At 40.2% G+C, this 27,495-nt stretch overlaps 2 protein-coding genes and 1 non-coding gene across 3 annotated transcripts; 1 reads left to right on the top strand and 2 right to left on the bottom strand.

The window, feature by feature from the left end:
• Positions 1-18,215: 18,215 nt before the first annotated feature.
• Positions 18,216-18,847, bottom strand: LOC144715317 (zinc finger protein ZAT9-like). Its single transcript, XM_078590248.1, has one exon. The coding sequence runs from the start codon at positions 18,845-18,847 to the stop codon at positions 18,251-18,253; it is 597 nt and encodes a 198-aa protein (XP_078446374.1). The 3' UTR covers positions 18,216-18,250.
• Positions 18,848-25,299: 6,452 nt separating this feature from the next.
• LOC144715318 (C2H2-type zinc finger family protein) lies at positions 25,300-26,293 on the bottom strand. Its single transcript, XM_078590249.1, has one exon. The coding sequence runs from the start codon at positions 26,164-26,166 to the stop codon at positions 25,300-25,302; it is 867 nt and encodes a 288-aa protein (XP_078446375.1). The 5' UTR covers positions 26,167-26,293.
• Positions 26,294-26,736: 443 nt separating this feature from the next.
• On the top strand, positions 26,737-26,808 carry TRNAT-CGU (transfer RNA threonine (anticodon CGU)). The gene has a single exon. It is a non-coding gene; the product is annotated as a tRNA-Thr (tRNA).
• The last annotated feature ends 687 nt before the right edge of the window (positions 26,809-27,495 follow it).

The following is a 27,495-nucleotide window of genomic DNA, read 5'->3' on the forward strand; positions in this document are numbered from 1 at the left end:
AAAGAAGATTCAATACCAACATAGGGACAAGAATGAAAGAGAACAACAAGAGAGAAGACAAAAACATGTCTATCACCACAAAACTCCCACTTAATGCAAAATTTCTCAAGAATGTAGAAATGTCTTCCGAGGAAAAAAATTCCGCCGGCTTTGATTTCCTAATTACACCTGGGTGCACACTTGGCCACTTCGACTTATCAACCGCCGAAGAAGACGATGCCCAAGAACATGAAAAAGAATAAGCCAAGAGCCAGGATAAAGAATGTATATCACAAAGAGATAGAGATAGCGATAGAGATAGAGATAGAGATAGAGATAGAGATAGCGATAGAGATAGAGATAGAGATAGAGATAGAGATAGAGATAGAGATAGAGATAGAGATAGAGATAGAGATAGAGATAGAGATAGAGATAGAGATAGAGATAGAGATAGAGATAGAGATAGAGATAGAGATAGAGATAGAGATAGAGATAAAGATAGAGATAGCGATAGAGAGATAGAGAGATAGAGAGATAGAGAGATAGAGATAGAGAGAGAGAGAGAGAGAGAGATAGATAAAGAGAGAGAGAGGAGTTTTAAGACTTGGGAGTATCCGCAGAGGAGGAGGCGAGGCCCATCTGGAGCCAAGTGGCAGAAGCGCCGTCTAAGTCGTCTCTAAGATCGCTGAGCTTGGCCAGCTTCCGGCTACTCTCCGCCTTCTCCACCAAACCCGTCTTCTTCTCAGTCTCTACTCGCGACTGCACGAACAGCGCCGGCACCTTGAGCCGAACCAGCGTGGCTGCCGCCGCCTCGGCCCCCGGCGACGGCACGGTTCGGCCCTGGTTCAGGCTGGGCGCGTCCACACCGGTCAGGCTATGGCGCCGCTTGTGCCCGCCCAACGCCTGCCCCGACGTGAAAACCCTATTACAGACGGAGCACTCGTAAAACTTCTTCTTCAGGGGCAGGGCCGGACCGTCGTCCCCCCCGCCAGCCTCGTCCGCTAACTTAACCGCCAAGCAGCTATTTCCCTTCTTACGGCCACCCCGGTGCCCGCCCAAGCCCTGGTGAGAGGAGAAGACCTTCTTGCAAAGCTTGCACTCGTAGACTTTCTCTCCTCTATCGTCTTTGCTGGCCGATGATGTTGCTGTGAAGTTGCATTTCTTGCTCATCTTTCTCTCGTAAAGACAAAGAAACACTGAAAACTAGAGCGCCAGATATGAGAGAGAGAGAGATGAGAAATGAGAGACAGCCGTGTGTGAGAGAGAGAGATGCTATTTCCGTCTTCCGTCTTCTATTTTCTCCCACCTTCTTTCTTTCTTATCTCTCATTTTCTCCATTTTTCCTTCTTTTCTCTAGCTTCTCTGTCTGTTTTATTTCTTTCTCTTGAATCTTACACTCTCTTACTTCTCTTAAGTCAAGCTGACAGGAAGTATAACAAATTACACTGAAATTTAAATCTTTGATAATAGATCTTCTTCTGCTATTTTCTGGTTCTACTTCGCGGAATATATTAACTATTCAATGTAGTCTAAAATAACTAGTAAAAAAATTAAATATGTCGACGTACTCTCTGTAGATCTACCAATTTCTCTCAGTTCCCCTTGATATGTAATATTTCTCAAAATCCTCTGTAAATATAGTTTACTCCTCATGATTGTCTTATAAATTTTTCTTCCGTCCATACTCCTCATTAGAATCACCTAAATCTTTATTTTATCAGATTTTTCCCCATAGGTTGTCTTCTCTCTCTGTTTGACCCAAAACTATTAATTTTCTTAGGTTAATAGCACGGTATGTCCCAAACTTTTTCAAAAATCTGAGATATATCCCGAACTTTTTTTTTGGCATGGAATATCCCAAACTCTCTAAGTGGACTCCGACATATCCCGGTTATGACCGCCGGAAATCCACCTGGCAGCCACGGTGGATTCCACGTCATAACTGGGATAGAGAGAGAGAAAGACGTTCTATTAACCCGACCGAATCAAATCGCCTGGGAGAGAGAGGAGGCACAGAACCGAGACATAGACATAGAGAGAGGGGAAGGTGGAGAGAGAGAAAGAGAGTGAGAGGGGGGGGGGAAGAGAGAGAGAAAGGGCGTCAGATTGGTGCTGTTTGCGGTGAAATCCTTGGCGGTTTCTTCTTCGCTGCGGGAGTTCCACGATCTAGGGTTCGTTATGGTCGTCAGGGGCTTCCTTTTGGATCTTGTGTATCACAGAGGCTTGCTCGTCTGGGGCATCTGATTATGTCGTAGTGGACTCCTTTTGGCTTGGACTTGGTTAGATCTAAATTTCTCTTTTTCTCTACCCCACTCTCTTTCTCTCTGTCCCTCTAAATCTTCTTATTCTGCACCTCGATTTTGTTTTATTCTGTCTTTTTGTTTTAGTTCTTTAAAATTTAATTCTGTTTTTCTTCTTTTACATTCTAATCTAAGGTTTGCTGTTCTCAGTGATGATGAGGAGAGGATGATGATGAATCATCAGCATCCTTTTCATTGTCACTTGTTTGCCATTAGGAGGACGAGGTTGATCATCATCCTTGTCATCTTACAGTAGACAATCCAAGGATGAATACAATGGAAAGACAAGTCCACTCCACCCGCCACCACCTCCTCTGTCAATTCCTGATCTGCTACCACTGCCACCGGTCCCCAACGATGCAAGCTTCTTGCAGCCATCTCCCCGGCCCCCATCGCTGTGACAGTCTAGCTTCTTGCAGCCATCTCCCTGGCCCCCATCGCTGTGACAATCTTCTCATCCTTGTCCTTCATTTGTGTCGGGATGACGATGACAAAGATGTCATCATCATCATCATCATCATGATCGTCCTCTCTAGTCTGCAACAAGAATAACGATAACAAAATTTTCATTCTATCACAATTTTGTGATAGTGATGATTTTTGGATGAGAGTGATGAGTTTGTCATGGGGAAGCGAAGACGACAATTTTTGTTTTGCCAAATCAATATCAAACTAAGAGTTCAATTGGGGGTCAGATGGAACATTGGGTATGCGGTTAATGCATTCGAATTGAAGTTTTTATTTGAAAATTGACGAAGAAAGAAAGGGAGCCGCTCCTTGGCCAGCCTCCTCTGGGAATAGTTGATGACAAAGTGTCATAAGAATGTATAGTGTGCAGAAATCTGCTCAGGGAAAGAAGGATCTCGGAAATCATATTGGCTGCTGCTTTCTCCTGACCTCGGGGAGGATCATCTTCTTATGCTGGTCTGTGAGGGTGTATTGTTATGTGTTCCCATTTGATAATGTTTATCCCCATACGAGAATGTATGTGTTCCCAGTTTTTTGTTGGAAGTTGATTGGTTTAACCAGCGAATGGCCCTGATTTAGTTATCATATTGTACCATTTGTCTAGCGTAATAAGACAAATCGCTAGAAAACATAAGATTGTAGATTGAAATTACCTCCAATAGTTCATGCCCTAATCTTAATCATTTTGTCCTCACGATGACGAGAGGATGATGATGAATCACTCGCTCTCTTTGTTTTAATTCTGTAAATTGTAATTCTGTTTTTCTTATTTTACATTTTAATTGAAACTTAGATTCTGAAGTTTACTTATTTTTTATTTTTTTTTATAGTTTTTCAACTTCACATTCCAAATCATCTTCACATTCAGAAATTAAGGTCTAACCGAACCAGACCGAGCTGGACCGTGACCCGACCGGACCGAATTTAAGGTTCAGAGCATAAGGAGTGCCTAAAACCGGACCAAATTTAAGGTCTGCTTCTTCATCGTGCAGTGGTGCTCTCCCCCACCGTGCTCCTATTAGATTGTCTCACAAGTCAAAGTGTAAAAGAATGTAAGTTCTCCTTTGATAATTTAAATATATTACACGCATCATCATTTACTATTTTCCATTTGTTTCTTAAATAGAGCTGATGACAAGAGAAGAGTGTTTGGTTCTGATTATGATAGTGATGCTGATTCTGAATATAGTCTATGTGAAGAAAATGAGGAAAGTGGTGTGTATACTAGTGATCCTGATGAATATTCAAGTGAAGAATGGAATGATGAATTTGTTGACAGCCAGAGAAATAGAATAAAACAAGTTCAACAATAAGTATCTGTCGATGGATATCATAGTGTGTATGCTGATTTGGATGATGACATATTAACTCCCAATGATACTGATGATGAGGGTAAAAATAGAAGGAACATACACAGGGGCAAAAGGTATGATCCGAGATGCCCCATTTAGAAGCTTATATTTCAAGTAGGCATGAAATTCGAATCGCCTTCTCAATTTAGGACAGCCGTGAAGAACCATGCTATATGGAATGGGTTGAACATCAGGTTTTTAAAGTCTGGTGATCAAAAAGTTGAAGTTGTTTGCAAGAGAGATTGCCCATGGAGGATATATGCTAGTTGGGATGGCATGAAGGAGGCTTTTGTTGTGAAGACACTAAATGATACTCATAGGTGCAGTAGGGCTCCGAGGAATAGACAAGCCGATTATCATTGGATTGCAAACCACTTCTTAGAGAAAATTTGAATGAATATGAATTGGAAGGTGGTAGATATGATGTGGGAAATAAACGAACAGTTTGGAATCACAATTTCAAAGCATACCTGTTATAGAGCAAGATCTGCGGCGTGCAAGAAGCTTCAAGGATCTTTGAATGACCATTATCACTTGCTTCCTTCTTATGTTGCTGAGTTAAAGAAGGTCAATAGGAGTAGTACTTTCGAGCTGGTGCTTGATAGAGACACTCCTGATTCTTTGGTTAGGTTTAAGAGACTCTATATATGCCTTGATTCACTAGCAAGAGGTTTTCTTGAATGTTTCAGAAGAGTCATTGGGTTGGATGGATGCTTTTTGAAGACCAAAATGAAAGGCCAATTGTTGAGTGATGTGGGCAAGGATGGGAATAATTAAACGTTCCCTATTGCCTGGGCACTGATCGAAGGGGAAAATCAAGCTTCTTGGACTTGGTTTATTCAACTGCTGGTGGAAGATTTAGGAATTTCCGATGGTCATGGTTGGACTATTATAAGCGATCAACAGAAGGTACTTAACTAACTCGTTCATAATATTATAATTGTTTGAAGTCTTATTGCTTAATGTGGAACTAATTTATTGCACTAATAGCTTGCTAATCTCTAACATTGTGCAGGGACTAGAAAATGCAGTGGCGTATTTGTTACCACATGTGGAGCATAGGAATTGTGCTAGGCATATTTATGCAAATTGGAAGAATAAGGGACATTCCACTGAGATACTGAAGAACTTATTTTGGAAAGATGTGAAGTGCACAACTCATGAAGATTTCCAGAGGATCATGAGACAGATGAGCACATTGAAACCACAAGTCGCGCATGAATTTGGAGATATAGGCATAAAGAAGTTTTGCAGGGCTTACATTAGTGAGCGGCCAAAATGTGAGGTGATTGATAACAATATTTGTGAGTGCTTCAATAATTATATCATACAGTCTAGGTCTAGACCTATCATAGACATGCTAGAAGATATTAGAGGTGCAGTCATGCAGAGGATAGTTAAGAAAAGGGAGTTATTTTCTGATAGAACTAATAAATTATGCCCTCGGATAAGAGAGTTGCTCAAAGATAACAAGTTGAAGTCTAGGAAATGCACTCTTAGACATGCAGGTCAGTATCAATTCAAAGTTCCAAACTTGGGAAACAGATTTGTGATTGATTTACTTATCGGAGCTTATAGTTGCAGATATTGGGATATAAGGGGCATTTCATGCTCCCATGCTATTACTTGCATTCACTGGATCAAGCAGGACCCTATCAATTTTGTCACTGGCTGGTTGAAGAAAGATGTATACCAGCTAGGTTATAGTCATGGTATCCCACCAATGAATGGAAAAAACTTGTGGAGCGAAGTTGAAGGGAACTATGTATTCCCTCCTTTCGTGAAGAAACAATATGAAAGGCCCAAGCAAAAGAGAAGAATTGACATCAGTGAGAAAGAACTTAAGGGTCAAAGATTATCCAAGAAAGGCGTGCAGATGAAGTGATCTCTCTGCCACCAAGTTGGCCATAATCGGAAGACATGCACCCAAACAAGGATACAAGTTGCGGGCCAAGTACGATTTGAATTTTTTGTTAAAGTTCGTTTACAGGCTTCTTGGATTTCATTCAACGTAAAAGAATGAACATGTATTGAACAATCATGCAAGGATCCCAGGGCACTACAGAACCTCCACATGTTTAAGTAGATGACGCATATCAGCCAATGATTGACATGTACAGACAAATTGCTGAAATTATATAACAGTCATCCCATTCTCGATGATTGTCTCTCCCCTCTCCTTCTCTCTCTGTCTCTCTCTTCCACTCTCACTCTCTGTCTTTCTTCCTCTCTCGCTCTCTCTCTGTCCCGTCTTCCCTCTCGCTCTCTCTTTGTCCTCTTCCCCTCTCCTTCTCTCTCTGGCTCTCTCTTCCACTCGAACTCTTTATCTTTCTTCCTCTATTGCTCTCTCTCTGTCCCGTCTTCCCCTCTCGCTCTCTCTTTGTCTCTCTTCCCCTCTCCTTTCTCTCTGTCTCTCTCTTCCACTCTCACTCTTTGTCTTTCTTCCTCTGTCGCTCTCTCTTTGTCTCCGTCTTCCCCTCCTGCCCTCCCTTTGACTATCTTCCCCTCTCCTTCTCTCTATGTCTCTCTCTTCCACTCTCACTCTCTGTCTTTCTTCCTCTCTCGCTCTCTCTCTGTCTCCATCTTCCCCTCTCGCTCTCTCTCTCTTTGTCTCTCTTCCCCTCTCCTTCTCTAAGTTTCAATTAGAATGTAAAAGAAGAAAAACAGAATTACATTTTAAAGAATTAAAACAAAAAGACAGAATAAAACAAAATTGAGGTGTAGAATAAGAAGATTTAGAGGGACAGAGAGAAAGAGAGTGGGGGAGAGAAAAAGAGAAATTTAGATCTAACCAAGTCCAAGCCAAAAGGAATCCACTAAGACATAATCAGATGCCCCAGACGAGCAAGCCTCTGTGATACACAAGATCCAAAAGGAAGCCCCTGACGACCATAACGAACCCTAGATCGTGGAACTCCCGCAGCGAAGAAGAAACCCCCAAGGATTTCACCGCAAACAGCACCAATCCGACGCCCTTTCTCTCTCTCTTCCCCCCCCCCTCTCACTCTCTTTCTCTCTCTCCACCTTCCCCTCTCTCTATGTCTATGTCTCGGTTCTGTGCCTCCTCTCTCTCCCGGGCGATTTGATTCGGTCGGGTTAATAGAACGTCTTTCTCTCTCTCTATCCCAGTTATGACGTGGAATCCACCGTGGCTGCCAGGTGGATTCCGCCCAGGTGGATTCATCCGGAAATCCACCTGGCAGCCACGGTGGATTCCACGTCATAACCAGGATATGTCGGAGTCCACTTAGAGAGTTTGGGATATACCGTGCCAAAAAAAAGTTTGGGATATATCTCAGATTTTTGAAAATGTTTGGGACATATCGTTCTATTAACCCATTTTCTTATTGATTTGTTTTTTATACCTCGAAATTTAGCAGCAGGCTTGACCAAATGGAGACCGCCCCTAACACAACCTTGACTCAACTGAGATACAAGCTCTAGGTATAGATTTAGGTTTTTCCAAGAACCGTCCTTGGACTGAGTCCGTCATTCCCGAGAGATTGTTGTAAGAAAATTGATATAACCTTTACATATTGCCTCAATGTAATCTGGATGCAGTCCTTGATCACCTGTGAAAACTTCTCATGGGCCTTGGATACATTTCTCGCATGACTCGATTACCAGGTAAAGCTTAAGAGTGGCGAGTTACAACTTTAAATACAGATTGTAAAATTGAAAAACCTTCTGAAAAATGGTATTTCAAGGGGAAAATAGTAGAGAGAAAATTTCGCATAGACTTCCCCCATGAGTTTAAACATTCCTCAAATAAGTGGTAGTTTGGGGCTTTGATTTCTCAATAAGAGAGGATAAGTCATAGTGGAAAATGAATTGATCAGCTATACACCCTATAGAAATGTGAGAGATCATGATCATGGAAATTTTCAGCGGTGGGGAAATTGCTCTTGGAATTTCACATATCTATTTATATTTTTGTTTATGTCGTTCGTTCATTTAAACTTATGATAATATGAACTATTTCTCATTTCTGTATCTATTATACGATACATTTTATGATTACTTGATGAGTATCTAGATATATCTTTTATAAGGGTTTCTCCATCTGTCGCTCATCACCAACACATGGAAAATTGAACTTAAAATCATAGGTAGAATGTTTAAATAACTTTATACCTTAATATTCTTATCTAACTTAAGGAGTTAGATAAGCCTTGTACATCAACTTATTTAGCTGATCAAATATTTCTCCTTGCCTTCTCTCTGGTTTCATCGATGACTTTCTCTCTCTTTAAAACTCTTATTCCTTATATGTGATCATTCTTCTTCTCTCAGTTGCACTGGAACTACTTAGAAGAAGGAAACATAATTATTATTGTCATCTTTACTTCAATGATTCCATCTTCATCATAAATGTAAAGGTAAAAAAATAACGCAAGAAGAAAATGATGTGAAATAGAAGATTCCAATCACTAGATAAAATGGAAGGGCTATGTACACGTGAAAATGTTTTCACTTTGATTTAAGTTTTATCTTGTATGCAGAATTTCAATAGCATTGTGACGTCATCTCTACCCTCTCTATCTATATTTCATGGTTTCATATTATCGTATCTCATTACACGGAGGTCATTTTGAGAAAGACTATTATTTTTAGATAATAAAGGAACTACTTTAGACCTTAATGAATGAGCTATCACAATTTATGAAGTTCACTATATATTCATGTTTATTAAGAAATTTTTGAAGGCAGGTAAACATTTTTAACTTAGATACTTTACATATTTTGATCCTTCTTGAGAGTGGAAGTAGGAGAAAGAGAAAGAGGAGAGGGTAGCTGTATAATCCCCTTTGAAGCAACTGGTTACAACAGTGATGCCTATTTATAGTAGTAAGATATTATCAATCAAATATAGCCGTTGTAACAGGCTATATCAGAAAGACAATCCCAGCTGTTTGATATTTCGCATACTGGATTAAGTCTTGGCTGTTATGTTTTACACAGTCATGAGGGTACTTATTCAATACTGATACAGCAGGGAGTTAGTATGAGCCTCAATTGTTTGTTGTGGCATCCGACTTATGCCGAGTTGGCTGATGCAACGGATGGGCCAGAGCAGAGACGTTAAGCCAAGACATAATGTGAGTGAAGCCAGCCTTGGCGAGAGGCTTGGTTTGCATCGGCCAATCGATTGTAGATGGGCACAAGTTTGATCTAGAGATTCTTTCTGGAGATACATGTTTGAGAGCGAACTGAAAATATACCGCAATGTGCTTGGTGCAAGCATAAAAAATGGGGTTGGCGAGGTACGTAGCTCCAAGGTTGTTGCACCATAGGATGGGTGACTTGGAAGAAGATGTAGCTCTTTGAGAAGAGATTGAATCCAGACCACTTCGGCAGCGTAGTTGGCCATAGCTTTGTATTCAGCTATGATTTTTTAGCATGCTAGTGGGTTGCTTTTTAGAGATCCATGAGACAATATTTTTGCCAAGATAGATGAGAAAAGCACCGGTAAAGCAGCGGTCAATAGAGTCAACGGCCCAATCTTCATCACTGAAAGCATTAATACTTAAGTGAAAATTGTTTTGAAATACAAATCTGGACGAAATGCTGCCTTTGAGATAATGAAGAAGATGTTTAAGAGCCTGCATATCAGCAGAAGTTAGTGAATGCATTTTTGATAAGTCCAAATTTAGGGGCTTTATGTCGTTGTTTTGATTCAGACATAACCAACAATATTTACGAAATTCTTCAACTTAAATACTATATAATTAATGTAGTGCAAGTAAGGGTCAATCCACAGAGGAAGAAATTCAATTTCATTTTTTTTTCTCGAGATTGGAATGAAAGAAGTGATTTTAAAAGTGAGAATTATAATTTTATAGATTATATAGATTTGTAGTGAATTTATATAATTTCCTATGACCTAAATTTAAGCATAAATACAAACAAAACGCTAAAACTATTTTAGACTATTTTTATAATTTTTATTAACACTAAAAATATTAAATAATTTTTTTAAATTTTATGGAATTTAATTAACACCAAAAACCACTAGAAATATTAAAAATGAGAGTTAAATATTTTTTTAGAACTTTTGTAGATTTTAAAAACGCTAAAAATTGATTATATTACTTTTAGATTTTTATTATCTTTTTGGAAGTTTTAAGTGAAGAAAATAAGGAAAATACTTTTCCGGAAATTGCCGGCGGCAGCGTTGGAGCGGTTGCAAAGTGGCGGCAGAGTGACAGTCGCGGCAACGACGGCGGTACGGATGGGCTAGCAATCCTTGTGTGTCCCGTATAGGGCTGGCCTTAGTGGGTCAGCCCTCTAAGTTTGAGCCCAATTTGGCTAAGTCAAAACTTAGCCAAATGGGCTAAGCCCTATTGGGCTTGAGCCAATATGGTCATGACTTGGTCAATTTGACTAAGTCATACACATTCCACCTTTTTTGCCCTAAATGATGGAATTCAAACATGATTTTTTAAAATTTGAATGGAATAATTAAGGATGATCTAGAGAGAGACTATAATAGATTTTAGAGAAAGAAAGAAACAGTTTTAGAGAGACAAAATGACTGAAATGAAGAGATAGAGATAAAAAACGAATAGAGGTTGTAGAAGAAGTTTGAGATAGAATTTGAAGGTAAAAATGAAGGAAATTTTTCATGAACTTTTGAGAGCATGAACTGGGGATATGGATGAAGATCTAGAGAGAGAATGAAATGATTCTTGCGAGAGAAAGTATGGAAAATAAGTGTTTGAGTGAGAAAATGATGGATTTTAAAGGCAAATGGATGGATGATGATGTTGATGGATATTATGTGGCCGTCAAGCCAATCACACTACCATGTTTATTTAAGTCCATTGAATAAAATATTTACGTTCATTATTATTCCATGTAATGTTTATAATGAAGTTCATGAATACGTGCAATGACTTAGTGAATTGTGATGAGATCATAATACAACGATCACCGGTCTTTAAACATATATTCTAAATATTCTTATTTGAGGATAGTCGAGATGGACATCAAATTATCCAGATAGAATAGCACTAGCTGATCCTACTTATTCGATAAGTATAGCTGATCCTATGGCTATTAGTGTGGCGACACTAAGGACAGATAGTGGGTGCTCTTTGGAGAAAGAGTTCACTGAATTGATCCGTATGAATCCCTGAATGGTACTATACCTAAATGTCAATCAGGTTGATTCAAGTCACGGTTGTATAAGTGATCCACTGACCTAAGACACCAAGGACATCTCGTGAGTGGACGACTACATTTTAACTATGACTTACGAGCCTCTAATCATGGGATTCTAATAATATATTTATCGGATGTAGTAAGAAGCTTACGGAGATGATTGAGTGGTCAAGATGGGATCATCCACCCTCGGTATAAGAGGAGATTGATTCAAGGAAAACGATGCAGAAAAATCCTTGGGCAAGGTAGTGAGGATATTGGAAAAGGCATTCTCCAATGATCCTCGTTACACATTAGTACTAATCGAATGACGGATTAGGGTTTGACGATAAATCATACTCTAAGTAGTTTGAGAGTCTCGCGCAGATAATGGATTAAACATATACAGTAACCGATGACGGTAAAGGTTCCATGAGAGAGTTCGACACTACTCAGTAACTTATAGAGCACAAGGTGTAGCTTGGCACCCCACGGGATGGAAACTTAACCTATCGATTGGGTTAAATCGATCATAATGTAATTAACCTATATGTTGATATAGTTAATTAATAAGGTTGGTCGATAAATGTTATTGGGCCTAGATGGTCACATGCACAAGGTCATAAGGGCATTGGTGGGTATATTTTACATTGGGGTTTTCAACTTCTTTCTTTGGAAGGCTTTTGAGAGCCCAATGGGCAGGTCTACTAGACCATCTTCCTTGATTTCTAATTTGAAGGCCCAAAACACCATTTTTCTTCTTTTAAGCCTCCTTTTGAGAATCATTAAACTCTCAAAAATTCTCCAACTCTAGAAGAATTGTGCCTTCTCATTCTTGTGAATTTCTTCACATCTGAAACTATAGAATACTTATCAGTACTAAAACTTCTTGACTTCAAATAAGTCAAGGAGTTTAGTCAAAAATAACCATAGTGTGCAAAAATTAGAATTTATATCTTATGCCTAAATATTTAGTTAATGAAAATAATTACATTATAAGTTGTACATTAATAATACCATAATCATTTAAAATGTATCTAAATATCCATACATTTATTGTGTTATCAATTTTCTGACAGGCACGATTGACAACAAAAGCAATATCCGGATGTGTGAGAGAGATATACTAAAGAGGTCTAACTAATTTGGGCGAAAGAGTGACAACAAAGAGTGGAGAGGATGAAGAGGAGGGGAACTGAACACAGGGCATAGGCAGAGGCTTACAAGTGATCATTTTAGAATGTTCACGAATGGAAGCAATATGAGTATATTGAGTTTAAGTATATCCAAGAGCATAAGGTGTGAGTTGAATGCTATGAAAGTGATAAAGTATACCCATCGGCACCCAGTTCGCGTACGTGATGCGATACTCGATGGCCCAAACTAGGCAGTATGATAACATGCACTTTTAGTACCTTAACAGAACCCCGTTGACATGCTTATTTGCATTTAATTTATTATTTATGCATGTGTCATGCGGTCAAATTTTGAGCTAGGAGAATTGCTCGAATCTGGTGCGTGTTGGCCTTAATGCTTGGAGCATAACACTGAGCTACCTTGATCTCTTGTGGCACAAGTCTTTCACAATAGCTTAGGATTGCATAGAAGGGGTTAGAGGGGGTGGGGACACAACCCCATCGCAGAATAGGGTCATGCATTAGTATCATCAAAAGGGTTACATTTCCGTCATAGGCATTACATGGGGAAAGGCAAGGGTTGTTACCAAAGTAACGAGATGAGGTGTTTCACGCCTTAGTAGGTGTGCTCTTGCGCCTTGAAGCCCGTAGCTTCGCGCACACGCCTGTCAGTTTGGCCACTACACGCGTACCCCCGACCGGGCGACGCGCACCCATGGGCTGGTGATCACACACGCCACCTCAGCCTTGGCGATCACACATGGCACTAGCACCCGCGCAGACACCTATTGCACAGTCCGTCGAACGCCAACGTGCTTGGTGCCTCAAGTTGGGTCGCGCGCGCCCAACGCTACCTGCGCGGCGCCATGCGCCTGCGCCATCTTGACGCTCACTGTGCATCAATGCCTTAGTCTCCTAACGGGAAGTCTCCCGTGTTGGGTTCTAAAGGCCTAGATCTGGTTGAAGAAATTGAAATGATTTGCAGTAGAAGACTTGAACGAAATCGAACAGCATCATTAAAACTATGACACGAAGTACCTTTGCATGGATCACATCCATGATTTCTTCAATCTCGGAATGAGACCAGTTGAGCTGCCCAAGTGTGCAGCCTCTAAATGTATCCACGCGATCCTCACCATGTTGAACCACCTCCTTCTCCTTGACGAGCCCCATTCTACATTCATCGTCGTTGTTACGTCGTTCTAATCACATCGGGCATGGAAAGGGGATGTAGGGAGAGTGAAGAAGAAAGTGAAGGACCCTGAACAATTTTGGTGTGGGTGAATTATGTTCATGGCCTTCCCCTATTTATACTAAGTGGGTATTTTCAAAAAAAAACCCAAAACTTAAGTATATCTTCCAACGTCCAAAAGACTGTTTGCGTGTGACCCTCTAGGCCCATGTATCAGTCTAGTTAACAACTCCAATGGACCAATAACCTTAATTGGCCTTTCAAATTAATTAACTATATCATCATATAGATTAATTAATGTCGGATCAATTAAACACAATTGACAGGTCGAGCCTCCAACACGTGGAGTCTCAAGCTACACCTCGTGCTCTAGAAGATACAAAGGAGTGTGTATCGGCTCGCTTCATGGAACATGTTCGTCATCGGTTATCGTGTATGTATAGTCCCTCATCCACTTGATGCTCCTTTTAAAACTTAGGGTATGCTCAACTATCAAACCCTAACCTGTCATCCGAGTTAGTACTGATGCATTCAAAAAACATCGAGCTCTTCTCCCAATATTTCACTACCTGGGCCAAGGACTTCATTGCATCATCTTCCTTGAGTTGTCACCTTTCATACTGAGAGTGGATTATCCCATCTTGACCACTCAATCGTCTTCGTGAACTTCTTGATAAATCCCATGATTAGAGACTCATTGGCCATAGTCAAAGTACAACCGTCCATCCACAAGACGTCTTTTGTGTCTTAGGTCTAAGGACCACTTACACTACCGTGTTGTGAATCGACCTGATTGACAGTTCGGTATAATACCATTCAGGGATTCATACGTATCAATTCAGTGAACTCTTTCCACTAAAGAGCACCCACTATCTATACTTAAGTCTCCACACTAACGGCTACGGGACCCGCCATACTCATCATGTGAGTGAGGCTAGATAGTGATATTCTATCCGGATACTTTGATGTCCTTCTCTCGTATCCTTTGAATAGGAATGTTTACAACACATGCTTAAAGACTTGTGACTTCCGTATTACGATCTCATCATAATTCACTAAGTCGGATCATGTATTCATGGACTTCATTATAAGCATCACATGTGCATTATAATGAATATGTTGTATTAATGAATATGGAACGAGATGTGGAATGTGTGATTGGCTTGCCAGCCACATATATTTCCATCATCCTGGCCCGTGCCCCGCACACGCGATGCCCATGTGCAGCACAGCTCCCTACAAAGCTCTGTGCGCCACACCACGGCATTACCATCCGGCCTTCGCGTCCCACGCATGCGCGCGGCATTTGACACGTGCATGCACGCTCTTGTCAATCCGCACTATCATGCATCAGCCTTCTGTGATCCATCACTTTTTAGTGTTGACGGGCACGCGCACCATCCGTAATGTATCACCACCATGGAGGCGATGGCCTTAAGATCAGGGTTGGGTGTCACCACCCTTCGTGCGTTGCAGCATCACACTAAATAGGACTCTGTCATTATAGATCGTGAGTCTATCTCAAACACACCCTCCCAATAAGCACACAGGCCTCTGGGAAGGGATGCCGCCTAGTTAGGGGCCTAACATCATGTTGTAGAGCTTAAAATGATAATAGATTCTGAAAAATACATATAATTTTTTGAGTCAAAATATTATTTTAATGGAATTTGTTACATTAAATTTTTTAATATATTATTTTTTGAAGTCTAAAAATATATATATGAATATGTATTTTTTGGAATTTAATTTCATTAAATATGAATTTTTGAATTTTCTGCCAAAGGGGCGACGCGAACCAATCAGAAAAGTCCTCTACTTTTTTGCTATAAATGTTGCAAGTGTAAAAAAGACAATTATTGTGTCTTCTTTCTCTCTTTCCATGGACAAACAATGGAAAAAGACAAAGTTCTATTTTGTCTTCTTTCTCTCACTCTTTTGTCTTTTTCCCCCTAGGTACATGTGGCAGCTCCAAAAAATGCGAGCGCAGAAGATGAGAGGATGAGGTATCTAAAAGATTTGATAGTTCAATCAAAAATGTAAAAACAGGAAGCATTAAAGATGATGATGAGGAGAGAGAAAGTCAAGGGCTAGGATTGCTCCAGCTTCAAACAGTGATATCAGACGACCTACAACTTTGATTGAGCTGAAATTTTCAGCATTGCTTCGTCTCCCCCTCCTCTTTCCATCCATACCCTTTGATATAATAAATAAAGACCTTGATCACTGTGAAATTAATGTTGTACTTTCTTATGTGGGTTGATTGAAAGATAGTGAGTTTTGAGATATATCAAATATAATCTTGGTGTCTTGGGTGTGTGGGGAGAAGTATTAGAGAAGAGGGGAAGCATACCAGCACTCACAAATTGCTGTGATCATGGTGGAACATAAGGATCTAAGGTAAGCATCTTCACCTTACGTTGTTTCTTTTTTGGCATTGTCATTATGATTACACTCCCTTATGCACCCATTATCTCATCTCTCTATCTAGCGTCACACTCGACTATCATATATGTCACGTTCTCTACCTCATCCGTGTATTACTTCGTGTAATTATAATTTCAGTTCCTCTTTTCTGTTTTAATTTAAGTTGAATTATAACTACAAAAAACACGTTACTCCGTATCACTATCTCACCTATTCTAATTCTTGTCTTTATCTCTTCTCGTATCGTTAATCAATATAGTAAGAAAATTGAATCCTTCATCATTGTTCCCCATGGAGACGATGTGTACTCATCACTATCCAAACATTCACAAGTATATTATTTATTGAATAATCTCACTTACCGATGATCGATTAAAATCCTAAAATTTGAGGTTATCATGTTGTGTGTCCACCCCTAACTGTAGAGTGCCACGTGCTCCTCAACCATCTCACCACTCTCTGTGCGCCAATGCCTTATTTCTGGCGGGAAGTCTCCCGCCCCGCGTCCCACACACGCAGTGCGCACATCGCATGCGTGTTGTCCCTCACAATGCTCCCGTGTGTTTCCCCCGCATGATGCATGCACCTCTACCGCCCAGCATGTGCGACTCACATGCGGGCGGCGCCAACGCCCACGCACACATACTCGTGCGGCCCCGCACACCTAACCCATGCACACCATTGCCTGATTTGCCGCCATTGTGCGCGACGAGGAGCACGAAAAGGGACTTGGCTTTAAAGATTTGGGTCGGGCGTCACCACTCACATTGTGTGTTCATAGTGTTTACACATAATAATTCAATCTCCGATCATGAGTCCATCACACGGACATGTCCCCATAGTAAGCACGCAGGCCTCTGTACGGGAATGTTGCATACTTTGGGGCCTTACAATACCCCATAGCAAGGATTAGTGGGGGGGTGAATGTTGACTTTTGATAAGTTCTTCATGTTCATTTGTTTCTTTATCCACTTCTTTCTCTATGTTTTTTTTCTTGTTTTTCAATACCTATATGTCAAGGTTATGTCTCACAGTCAATGCGACATTCTACTGATGCCTGTTAGGTTCGTCCATTTCCCTTACTCTGATGAAGTACACCAAGTCATCTTCACGAACCACCATGTAGCATAGTGCATCAGTTTTCAAAGTTGTTTTTTTTTTATTTTATCAAATATTTTTGTTCAGTTTTCATCAAAAACATAATCAAAGTTTGAGGGAAAACTTTTCATTGTGCTAGCTTCCCTTGTGGAAGGATAGTCCCCGCAGCTTAAATCTGATTAAATACAATTACAAAAGATAACAAATTTCAGCTTAAATCTAAATGGATTCTTCAAATTTCATCAAGTTTCAAAATTACATCTTTGAATCTCCGACCCCCTAACCTCTTTTAAAATGAAATATGGTATTTGAGAACTTTTTTGACATCTGATCAAGTAACATAAAAAAAAGGGTTCTAGAATCTTTCTAACCAAAATATATTTACTCATTTAGTATGGTTCCTAAGAAAAGAACAAGTGATACAAATATCCTGCAGCATTTGAAATCCGAAATAAAGTATTCACTTACCATTCTTCAAATTTCATCAAGTTTCAAAATTACTTCTTTGAATCTCCGGCCCCCTAACCTCTTTTAAAATAAAATATGGTATTTGAGAACTTTTTTGACATCTGATCAAGTAACATAAAAAAAAGGGTTCTAGAATCTTTCTAACCAAAATATATTTACTCATTTAGTATGGTCCCTAAGAAAAGAACGAGTGATACAAATATCCCGCAGCATTTGAAACCCGAAATAAAGTATTTACTTGTAAAGCTCCAAAGTCTGATTCTAATTCTCGCGATGCTAACATCAATAACTTACCATTCTTGAACTTAACGTCGCTCAGATAACCGACAGTTCAGTCCGTTGGAGAATGAAACAAAAGAAGATTCAAGACCAACATGGGGACAAGAATGAAAGAGCACAACAAGAGAGAAGACATAAACATGTCTATCGCCACAAAACTCCCACTTTATGCAAAGTTTCTCAATAATGCAGAAATGCCTCCCGAGGATAAAATTCCCCCTGCTTTGATTTCCTAATTGCAGTTGGGTGCACACTTGCCCACTTCGACTTATCAACCGCCGAAGAAGACGATGCCCAAGAACATGAAAAAAGAAAAAGCCAGGAGCCAGGATAAAGAATGTATATCAGAAAGAGAAAAAAAAATAGATTGATAGAGAGAGAGAGAGAGAGAGAGAGAGAGAGAGAGTTTTAAGACTTCGGAGTATCCCCGGAGGAGGAGGAAAGGCCAATCTGGAGCCAAGTGGCAGAAGCGCCGTCTACGTCGTCTCTAAGATCTCTGAGCTTGGCCAGCTTCCGACTACTCTCCTCCTTTTCCTCCACCAAACCCGTCTTCTTCTCAGTCTCTACTCGCGCCGGCACGAACAGCGCCGGCACCCTAAGCCGAACCGGCGAGGTCGCCGCCGCCTCGCCCCGCGGCGACTGCACGTTCAAGTGCAGCGCGCGAGCCATGATGTGGCCCTGGTTCAGCGTGGGGCCGTCCTCACCGGTCAGCCAATGGGACCGCTTGTGGCCGCCCAACGCCTGCCCCGACGTGAAAACCCCACTATCGACGGAGCACTGCAGTTTCTTCTTCCTGGGCAGGCCCGGCGCGACGTCCCCCAAGCCAGCCGTGTCCTCTAGCTTAGCCGGGAAACAGCTGTTGAACTTCTTGTGGCTGGCCCGGTGCCCGCCCAAGGCCTGGTACGAGGAGAAGACCTTATTGCAGGTCTTGCACTCGAAAACTTTCTCTCCTCTATCGTCTTTGCTGGCGGATGATGTTGCTGTGAAGTTGCACTTCTTGCTCATCTTTCCCTCTTAAAGACAAAAAAGACAAAGAAGCACTGAAAACTAGGAGACCCAGATATGAGAGAGAGAGAGATGAGAAATGGGACTACGGGAGACAAGAGATGACAAATGAGGGAAAGATGACAATCGAGACTAGAAAGAGAGAGAGAGACTAGTTTCGTCTTTCGTCTTCTATTTTTTCCCACGTCCTTTCTTTCTTCTCTCTGACTTTCTCGATTTTTCTTTCCTCCTTTTCTCTAGCTTCTCTGTCCGTTTTGTTTCTTTCTCTTGAATCTTATATTCTCTTACTTTTCTTTAGTAGAGTCGACCAGTATTTGACAGGAAGTATAATAAATAAAACTGAAATATAAATCTTTGATAATATACTTCGTCCGCTATTTTCTAGTTCTATTTCGAGACATATATTTCCTATTCAATGTAGTGTAAAATGAGTAGCAAAAAATAATAATAAAGATGTCGACGCACTCTCTGTAGATCTACCAATTTTTCTCTTAGTTCCCCTTTGATATCTAATAATTCTGAAAATCCTCTGTTAAACATAGTTTACTCATCATTGTCTTATAAATTTTCTTCCCTCCATACTCCTCGCTAGAATCACCAAAATCTTTATTTCATCAGATAACTTCCCATAGAGTAAATCTTCTCTCCCTGTTTGACCCAAGATCTTTTAACTAAACTTTGTACATTGTTTGACTTTAAACAATTAATTTTCATATTTATTTGTTTTTCTACCTCGACTTTGACATTTAGCAGAAAAATTGACCAAACGGAGACCACCCCTAACTCATCCTTGACTCAACCGAGATACAATCTCTAGGTTTATATTTAGCTTCTTCCAATAACCGTGCTGGGACCGAGTCCGTCAATCCTGAGAGATTGCTGTAAAAAAATTTCTATACCCTTTATATATTGCCTCAATGTAATCCGGATGCAGTCCTTGATTAGCTGTGATAATTTGTCATGGGTCTTGGATACATTCTCGCGTGACTCAATTACCAGATAAAGTTCAAGAGTGGGGAGTTACAACTTAAAAAAACGGATTTTAAAGTGAAAAACGATCTCGAACCTGATATTTCAAGGGGAAAATAGTTTGAGAGAAAATTTTGAAAAGTCTTCCGCCGAAAGTATTATTATATTGTTGTGTTTGAGCCTAAACATTGGTCAAAAAAGTAACCTTTTTGCCTTTGATTTCTCAATAAGAAAGGGCAAATCATAGTGGAAAATGGTTTGATCCGCAATTTATCTTCATAGAAATGTGAGTTATCACGATCGTGGAAATTTTCAGCGGCAGAGAAGTGGTCACGGAAACTTCATATATCTATTTATCTTTTTGTTCGTGTTGTCTGATCATTTAAATTTATGATAATATGAACTATTTGATGAATATCTAATATACGATACATTTTATTATTGTTTGATAAATATCTAGAAATATTTATTTATTAGGGTTTCTCCATCTGTCGCTCATCACCAACCCATGGAGAAGTGAAACTAACATCATTTGTAGAACGTTTAAATAACTTTATACCTTAATGTTCTTATCCAACTAACGGAGTTGGATAAGCTTTATTCATCAACTTATTTAGCTGCTTAAATATTTCTCCTTGCCGTCTCTCAGGTTTCATCTACGGCTGTCTCTCTCTTTAAAACTCTTATTCTTTCTGTATGATCATTAATCATCTCTCAATGGCACTTGAACAACTCAGAAGCAGGAAACACGATTATTATTGACATCTTTCCTTCAATGATTCCATCTTCATCATAAACGGAAAGGTAAGAAAACAATACAAGAAGAAAATTATATGAAGTGGAGGCTTCCAATCACTAAAGCAAATGAAAGGAGTTATGTACGCGTGGGAAATATATCATTTCGATTTGACTTTTATCTTTTACGCAGAATTTCAAGAACATGCAACATCATTTCTATGTATCTTTCATGGTTTCACATTTTTGTATTCCATTACACTGAGGTTATTTTAAGAAATTTTATTATGTTTAGAGAATAATGGAACTACTTTAGAACTTGATGATTGATTTATTACCTTTTATGAAGTTCCTTAGCTTTTCATGTTTATTAAAATAACTTTTGGAAGGCAGGTAAACTTTCTTAACTTAGATACATGGGATAATCGCAAGGTTCGGGATGTAAATTCGCCCCAAGTGGGCAAATTTTCGACCGGCCCAAGTGCCTTGGGCAGTGACCGGTGCTGTTCTGGGGCAGAAATTACAACCACCCATTTTTGCTGTATTTATTATTTTAAGAAAATGGTATTTTAAAGTTTTGAAGAGGAAGAAATAATAAAAACCAGAGAGCCAGATATGAGAGAGAGATATGAGAATGAGAGATAAGAGATGACAGATGAGGGAAAGATGACAATCGACACTAGAGAGAAAGATGTGAGATGAGCAACAAGTGAAAGACAAGAAATGAGAGATAAGTGAGAAATGTGAGAATCGAGAGGCAGGAGAGAGAGAGAGAGGGAGAGAGGGAGAGAGAGAGAGAGAGAGAGAGAGAGATGTGAACGAGAGAAGAAAAAATGAGAGAGAGAGAGAGAGACAGAGTGGTATAAGAGAGAGATGAGAAACGAGAGAAAAAGGGAAAACGTGAGAGAGAGCTAGATGGGGACGAGAAACAAGAGACAAAGAAAGATTGTTGGAATGTGTCAATTCCTCCACAATATGACAGGATTGCGTTGACCAAGAAATGCAACTTTTATATATCAGATGTAGAAAATAGGATCTGCCTATTATTTAAGATTGCACCCATGTTCTATGGTATCACTAAGGTTTAGGTTTTGTGCTTATTTTTCACCGGTCATGTTTCTCATCGTCTTTTTCCCAGTTATTGGAGTTTCATCTGAAAGGTATTCGTAAAATGAGCCAATCTCTGCTATCTCCCTTTATCTCTCTCTCAATGGGTGAAAAGGGATCTTCTCTTGATGGTGATGACAAGGGGATGTGATTAGGCTGACAACAAAGTCTTGGGTATTCTCTTTGCATCAGTCAGTTGATCATCCTCATAATTTTCTGGATTTGTTCACATCCAAATACGTGTGTTTGCGAGTTTTTTTATTCTCAACAGAGGGATAAGAGAGAGAGATAGACATGAAACAAGATATATATATATATATGAGAGAGAGGAGCAACAAACGAGAGGGACATGAAATGAGAGATACGAGTAACTATATATAGAAAGATAAGAAGACAGCGAGATTAGCAACAAGACAGAGACAAAGAGAACAGACTGTAGAGAGAGATAAGAGAGATGATAGAGAGAGGGGCGACAGAAATGAAAGACAGAAAAACAGAGAGATGTAAGTGAGAAACAAGAGGATAGGATGGAATGGGGGCAGTCGTAGTGAGGTGCCACATTTTTATATTGCAACAAGTCTGCCTGAATGCATGTGTGATGTTGTGCTCAGTGAGGTTCAAAAATTAAAACTGCACCGCCCACGGACTATTCAACCATGCATCATTTGATAAACCATAATTTCAGTAAAAATGTGACATAGTGTGCTTCTAATTATGCAACAATATTCATAATGTTCTCCTTAGTATAAGATATGTAAAGATTGATTCCATTCAGAGAAAGTAATGAAATAAAACATTGTCAGTTATAATATAATATAAAATATTTTTTGAGGTTTTATATTTTTCAGAATTTTAAGATCTCTTCATGGAAGAAAATTCACTAAGATAAAAGTAACTATTTAAAACTAATTTTAAAAACTGAAAAAATATTAAACAAGCTTATCTAGAGTCAATAGAACTTGTATGATTTTTTTGGAAAATATTAGGGTAGTAAATCAATCAAAATAAATTCAAATAATATTGGTCAGTACCCCAACTACATATTTTTCAGGTTTTTGAACTGAAAGGAGCACAATGTCGATGGTGTTGCACCAGTGGCAGCAGAAGTGGGTGATAGTGTGCGGTGGACAAAAATTGTTGTTAACTTTTCCAACAATGGAATTTTTTATAGTTAGTGCTGTTGGAAATCGGTTTATCTACCCTATTAAATAAAGTATTTACTAATTTGAAAATGTGATACAATTGAAATTAAAAAGCCAGGATATCACACAAACATCACTTCCCTCTGTGGATGAGTGGTGCTTTTTTTATAAAAATGTATTGATAAAAGTTTAACACACTCACCCAGAATATTGTATCACAATAATGAATAAAATAAATCTGATGAAATAGACTACCAGAAATATGTTAGGAGGAGAAATCCAAGATGTGATACAAAAATGTGCTTAAATGATCTTAAATGGGCACAAAATAGCTAGAATCGGCTCCATAAACTGACTTATCAAGTATTAGACCGCCTTTTCAGATCCAAGTAATCACATAGGTTCCATTGTATGATGTAATTCATGGCTTGTGATTCTATTTAATTTCCATATGGGCATAGAAATAGCCGTTAAATTTACTTAAGTCATAGATTTCAATTATGACTTCGCGAAGATGTGATCCTCTTGACTGTAAGAAGTTATGGTTTTTTCTTAGAAATCTATTAAATGAAGAATGGGGTTTAATAATATTTCAATAATTGCATATTTTAATCCTACGTGTGGAATATTGCATGTCAAAACATAAAAAATTGGTGAATTTAAATATAAAAATACATTTTATTGACTAAAATGATTGCGATCAAATACCCGCCAAATAAATTATTCCTAATCCCTTAGAAATGACCATTATTTTCTTGAGTATACATTCATACTTTATTAAAAAAAGAGATATGAGAGTGAAATGTAATAATTGTGTATAAAAAAGGGAGACCGTCCATGACAATTTAGGTTCCACCCTTTATACGACATTTAAGTCAACTCCCCCTTAATTTTAGAAAGAGCTAATGAAGATGAGAGAAAGCGCAACTCTCTCCAGGTTTGATACTAAGGATAAGGGCACCCTCATATTTTTCAATCCATTGATGGTTGTCACATCTCATAATTTAGGCGCCCTCATACTTCTAAAAAAAGTCTATGGATAATCTCTCTCAACATGTCACTACTTGGTACTAGAGTCATCTACCATTTTTCCTCCCAAATGGTTGGGGATCAGATACATTTATCCTCTTGGTAATAAGAAAGGCCAAATGACTTCTAATGAAATGAGATGGTGAGGATACAGATAAAGCTGAGGGCTATATGTGAAGATAGAAGAGAAGGATTGAAGGCTTGAAACAAGAGTGAAAGGGAAGATGGAAGACAACATGTGTACAACAGAAAAAACACTGTGGTAGCGTACTCCCAAGTATTTAGAAAAATATGGAGGAGATAAAAAAAAAAAGGATACGTGAGTACAATTCTCAAGATGATTCTCGGAAAAACGGGTGGAAGGACATGTTCAATCAAATGGGACAATGGTAAAAGATAGGCTATTCATCTATATAAATAAAACTCAAAGAGCTGAATCCTATTGACATTTTTTATGTTTTCTCTTTTGCTTTTGTTTCTTTATTTGATATTATTTTATTATTATTATTTTATTATGATTTATTATTCAAAAGTGTAGCAAAAATGTATAGAACAAAAATGGAGATGAAATACTTAAGAAATCCTCAAAAATAAAAAAGGAATGTATATAATTTTTTCACGAACATCAAAGTGCCCATTGCACGTAGAATGTATTTCCCAAAAGCAAGAGAAAATGTGCCAAAAATGCCCCCAGGAGCATGAAATTAATAGTTACATGGAATCAACATGAGAAAAGATGTCTCTCGACAGTGAGAATGTAATGAGAAATAAAAAACAAAGAAATATAAGAATGATTTTGAGATAGATAGACTCGGGAGATAAGCATATCATCAGTACTACTGAAAGGTTTAAATCTGGGTTCCTACAGAAAATGAAAGCGTAGGGTGATGGTCTAAGGTAGGGCTAAGATAAGGGTGAAGAGGATTCATTTACGATTTTGAAGATAGGTTTTGGTGGATCAAGAAAAAATGTGAAGAAGTACCTATCTCTTGCCTCCTCGATATTCAATTTCAAAGAGAACAACAATTGATGCAAATATCCCGCAGCATTTTAAACCCAAAATAAAGTATTCAGTTTTAATGCCCAAAAGTCTGATTCACATTCTCGCCATGCGAACGTCAGTAACCGATAATTCTTGAACCCAACTTCGCTCAGATAACCGACGGTTCAGTCCGTTGGAGCACGAGGCAAAAGAAGTTTCAAGACCAACGCAGGGACAAGAAGCCAAAAAAAGAGCTCAACAAGAGAGAGAAAAACAAAAGAACACTTCTAATAACCACAAAAATCTCACTTTATGTAAAGTTTCTCAAGAATGAAGAAATGCCCGCCGAGGATAAAATTCCCCCGGCTTTGATTTTCTAATTACACTTGGGTGCATACTTGCCCACCTCGACTTAACAACCGTCGAAGAAGACGAAGCGCAGGAACATGAAAAAGAATAAGCCCAAGAGCCAGGAGAAAGAATATATATCACTTGGGAGTATCGCCAGAGGAGGAGGCGAGGCCCATCTGGAGCCAAGTGGCAGAAGCGCCGTCTACGTCGTCTCTAAGATCGCTGAGCTTGGCCAGCTTCCCGCTACTCTCCGCCTCCTCCTCCGCCAAACCCGCCTTCTTATCACTCTCCACCCACGCCTGCACGAACAGCGCCGGCACCTTGAGCCGAACCGGCGAGGCCGCCGCGGCAGCCGCGGCGGCCGCTGCCGCCGCCTCGGCGCCCGGCGCCGGCACGTTCAAGTCCAGCGCGCGCGCCACGGCTCGCAACTGCAGCACCGGCACGGCGTGGCCCGGGCCGAGCCTGGGCGCGCCCCCGCCGGTCAGCCAGTGGCACCGCTTGTGCCCGCCCAGCGCCTGCCCCGACGCGAAAACCCGACTGCAGACGGAGCACTCGTGCAGCTTCTTCTTCCTGGGCAGGGCCGGGGCGTCGTCCCCCGAGCCGGCCCCGTCCTCTAACTTAGCCGCGAAGCAGCCCTTGACCTTCTTGTGGCTGGCCCGGTGCCCGCCCAAGGCCTGGTGCGAGGAGAAGACCTTCTTGCAGGCCTTGCACTCGAAAACTTTCTCTCGTTTATCGTCTTTGCTGGCGGAGGCGCAGGACTCCTCCGGCTCGGCTTGCGGCGGGTCGGCCTTGCCGGCGGAGAGCAAGACCAGGCAATTGGCGAGGTCCTCGTCTTGGGAAGAGAAGCTCGGCCTTGGCCTGGTGCGAGAGCGCTTCCCTTTGGCCCAGCCCAGGTCCAGGTCCTCGTCGTCCTCGGCGCCGGCCTCTTCGCCGTCGTCCAAGCCGCGGGCTCGCCCGCAGAGGAAGCCTTTGCTGCAGTTTCGGCAGTGGGGCTTGAAAGCCATGGCGTTATACTCCCACCATGGAAGAAGAAAACTAGTGAGTGATGAAGAGGAGTGCAGAGGGACAAGTTGGAAGATGTGAGAGTTGTTGTTCTCTTTGAGGAGAAGCCGAGTCAAAGAGTTGTTTTTTTAGGAGAGGGAAGAGGAGGAAGGAGGAGGAAGAGGAGGTGGAGAAGAGGAAGAAGGGGATCTGGTAACGCCTATTATGTTGTTGGGCCTCACAATTTCGACTTGCGCGATGTTCTCTCCGACCCGCAGGGTGCTGGCATGGTCAATGGAAGGGACACTCCCTGGGCTAATTTCGGATGCCCCACTTGCCAGTTCAACCAGTGGCCAGCCCTTTTTTCCTCGTTTGTTGGAGTGTTTTTTGGGGCTGGTGTTTTGTGGGGGGGGGGGCGGGGGGGTTGGTCTTATTGATGTGGGTTAGTTGAAAGATAAAACACTGGGGGTACTCGGGAGGGTAGTTTACTGGGTGTCATATAAGTAGTTTTTTTTTTTCTGGGTAGTTAATTAGTCAGCTCATGGAGGGTACTAAAATATTAATATTTATTTTATTTTATTTTGTCATCAACTGCTTCCGTAGCACAGTGGTAGTGCGTTCGCTTCGTAAGCGAAAGGCCGCGAGTTCGATCCTCGCCGGGAGCTCGATGACTGTGTGAATTATGCTTCCAATTTAGTACATTTTTCAGTGGTATTTATTCTAGCGGTTCTTCGAGACTTTCGCTCCTTCTCGCATGTTCTTTGTTAGCTTTCTAAAAATTCACATTTGAACACTCCAAAAACGATTTTTGGAGGAAAAAAAAGAGGCCGCGATTGAAAAATATGGTTTATAAAGCTTTAAGATGCTTGATTTTTGGGAATTGCCGTGCCCTGCCAAAGCGAATAGGCTACCTCCTGAATTCAGAATTAAGGAATTTATACTTGTAAAAGTTTGCATAAAAGATCAAGGGGGTAGAGCTGCAAACTGTTTGTAAGAGCTAAAGTGGAAAATTCCATTCAAAAAACTGGAATGTTGGCTTAAAATCATATATCCAGATTTTAATTATCTCATGACTCAGTTTTTTTCGTGATCCTCTTGCAAGCAACGTTAATTTTTTGGGTCACTTTTGCCTCCAAGGAACCTTTGAAGCGTTTCATATAATTCCTGAAATAGTTCATTAAAAAAAAATTTTGACTATTACTGGGTAAAGTCCAGTTCAAACCCGAGGATTAAAGTTTTGATTTTAAAGATTTTGATTCATCATGGAACTTCTACTCCATATTCAATTGCCATTTCTGCGTTGTAATGACTTTATGAGATGTTCCTATGGAAAAGGTGACTTTATTTGAAAA

The sequence above is a fragment of the Wolffia australiana genome, chromosome 18 (genome assembly GCF_029677425.1).
Source record: "Wolffia australiana isolate 7733 chromosome 18, ASM2967742v1".
In the NCBI taxonomy this organism is placed as follows: domain Eukaryota; kingdom Viridiplantae; phylum Streptophyta; class Magnoliopsida; order Alismatales; family Araceae; genus Wolffia; species Wolffia australiana.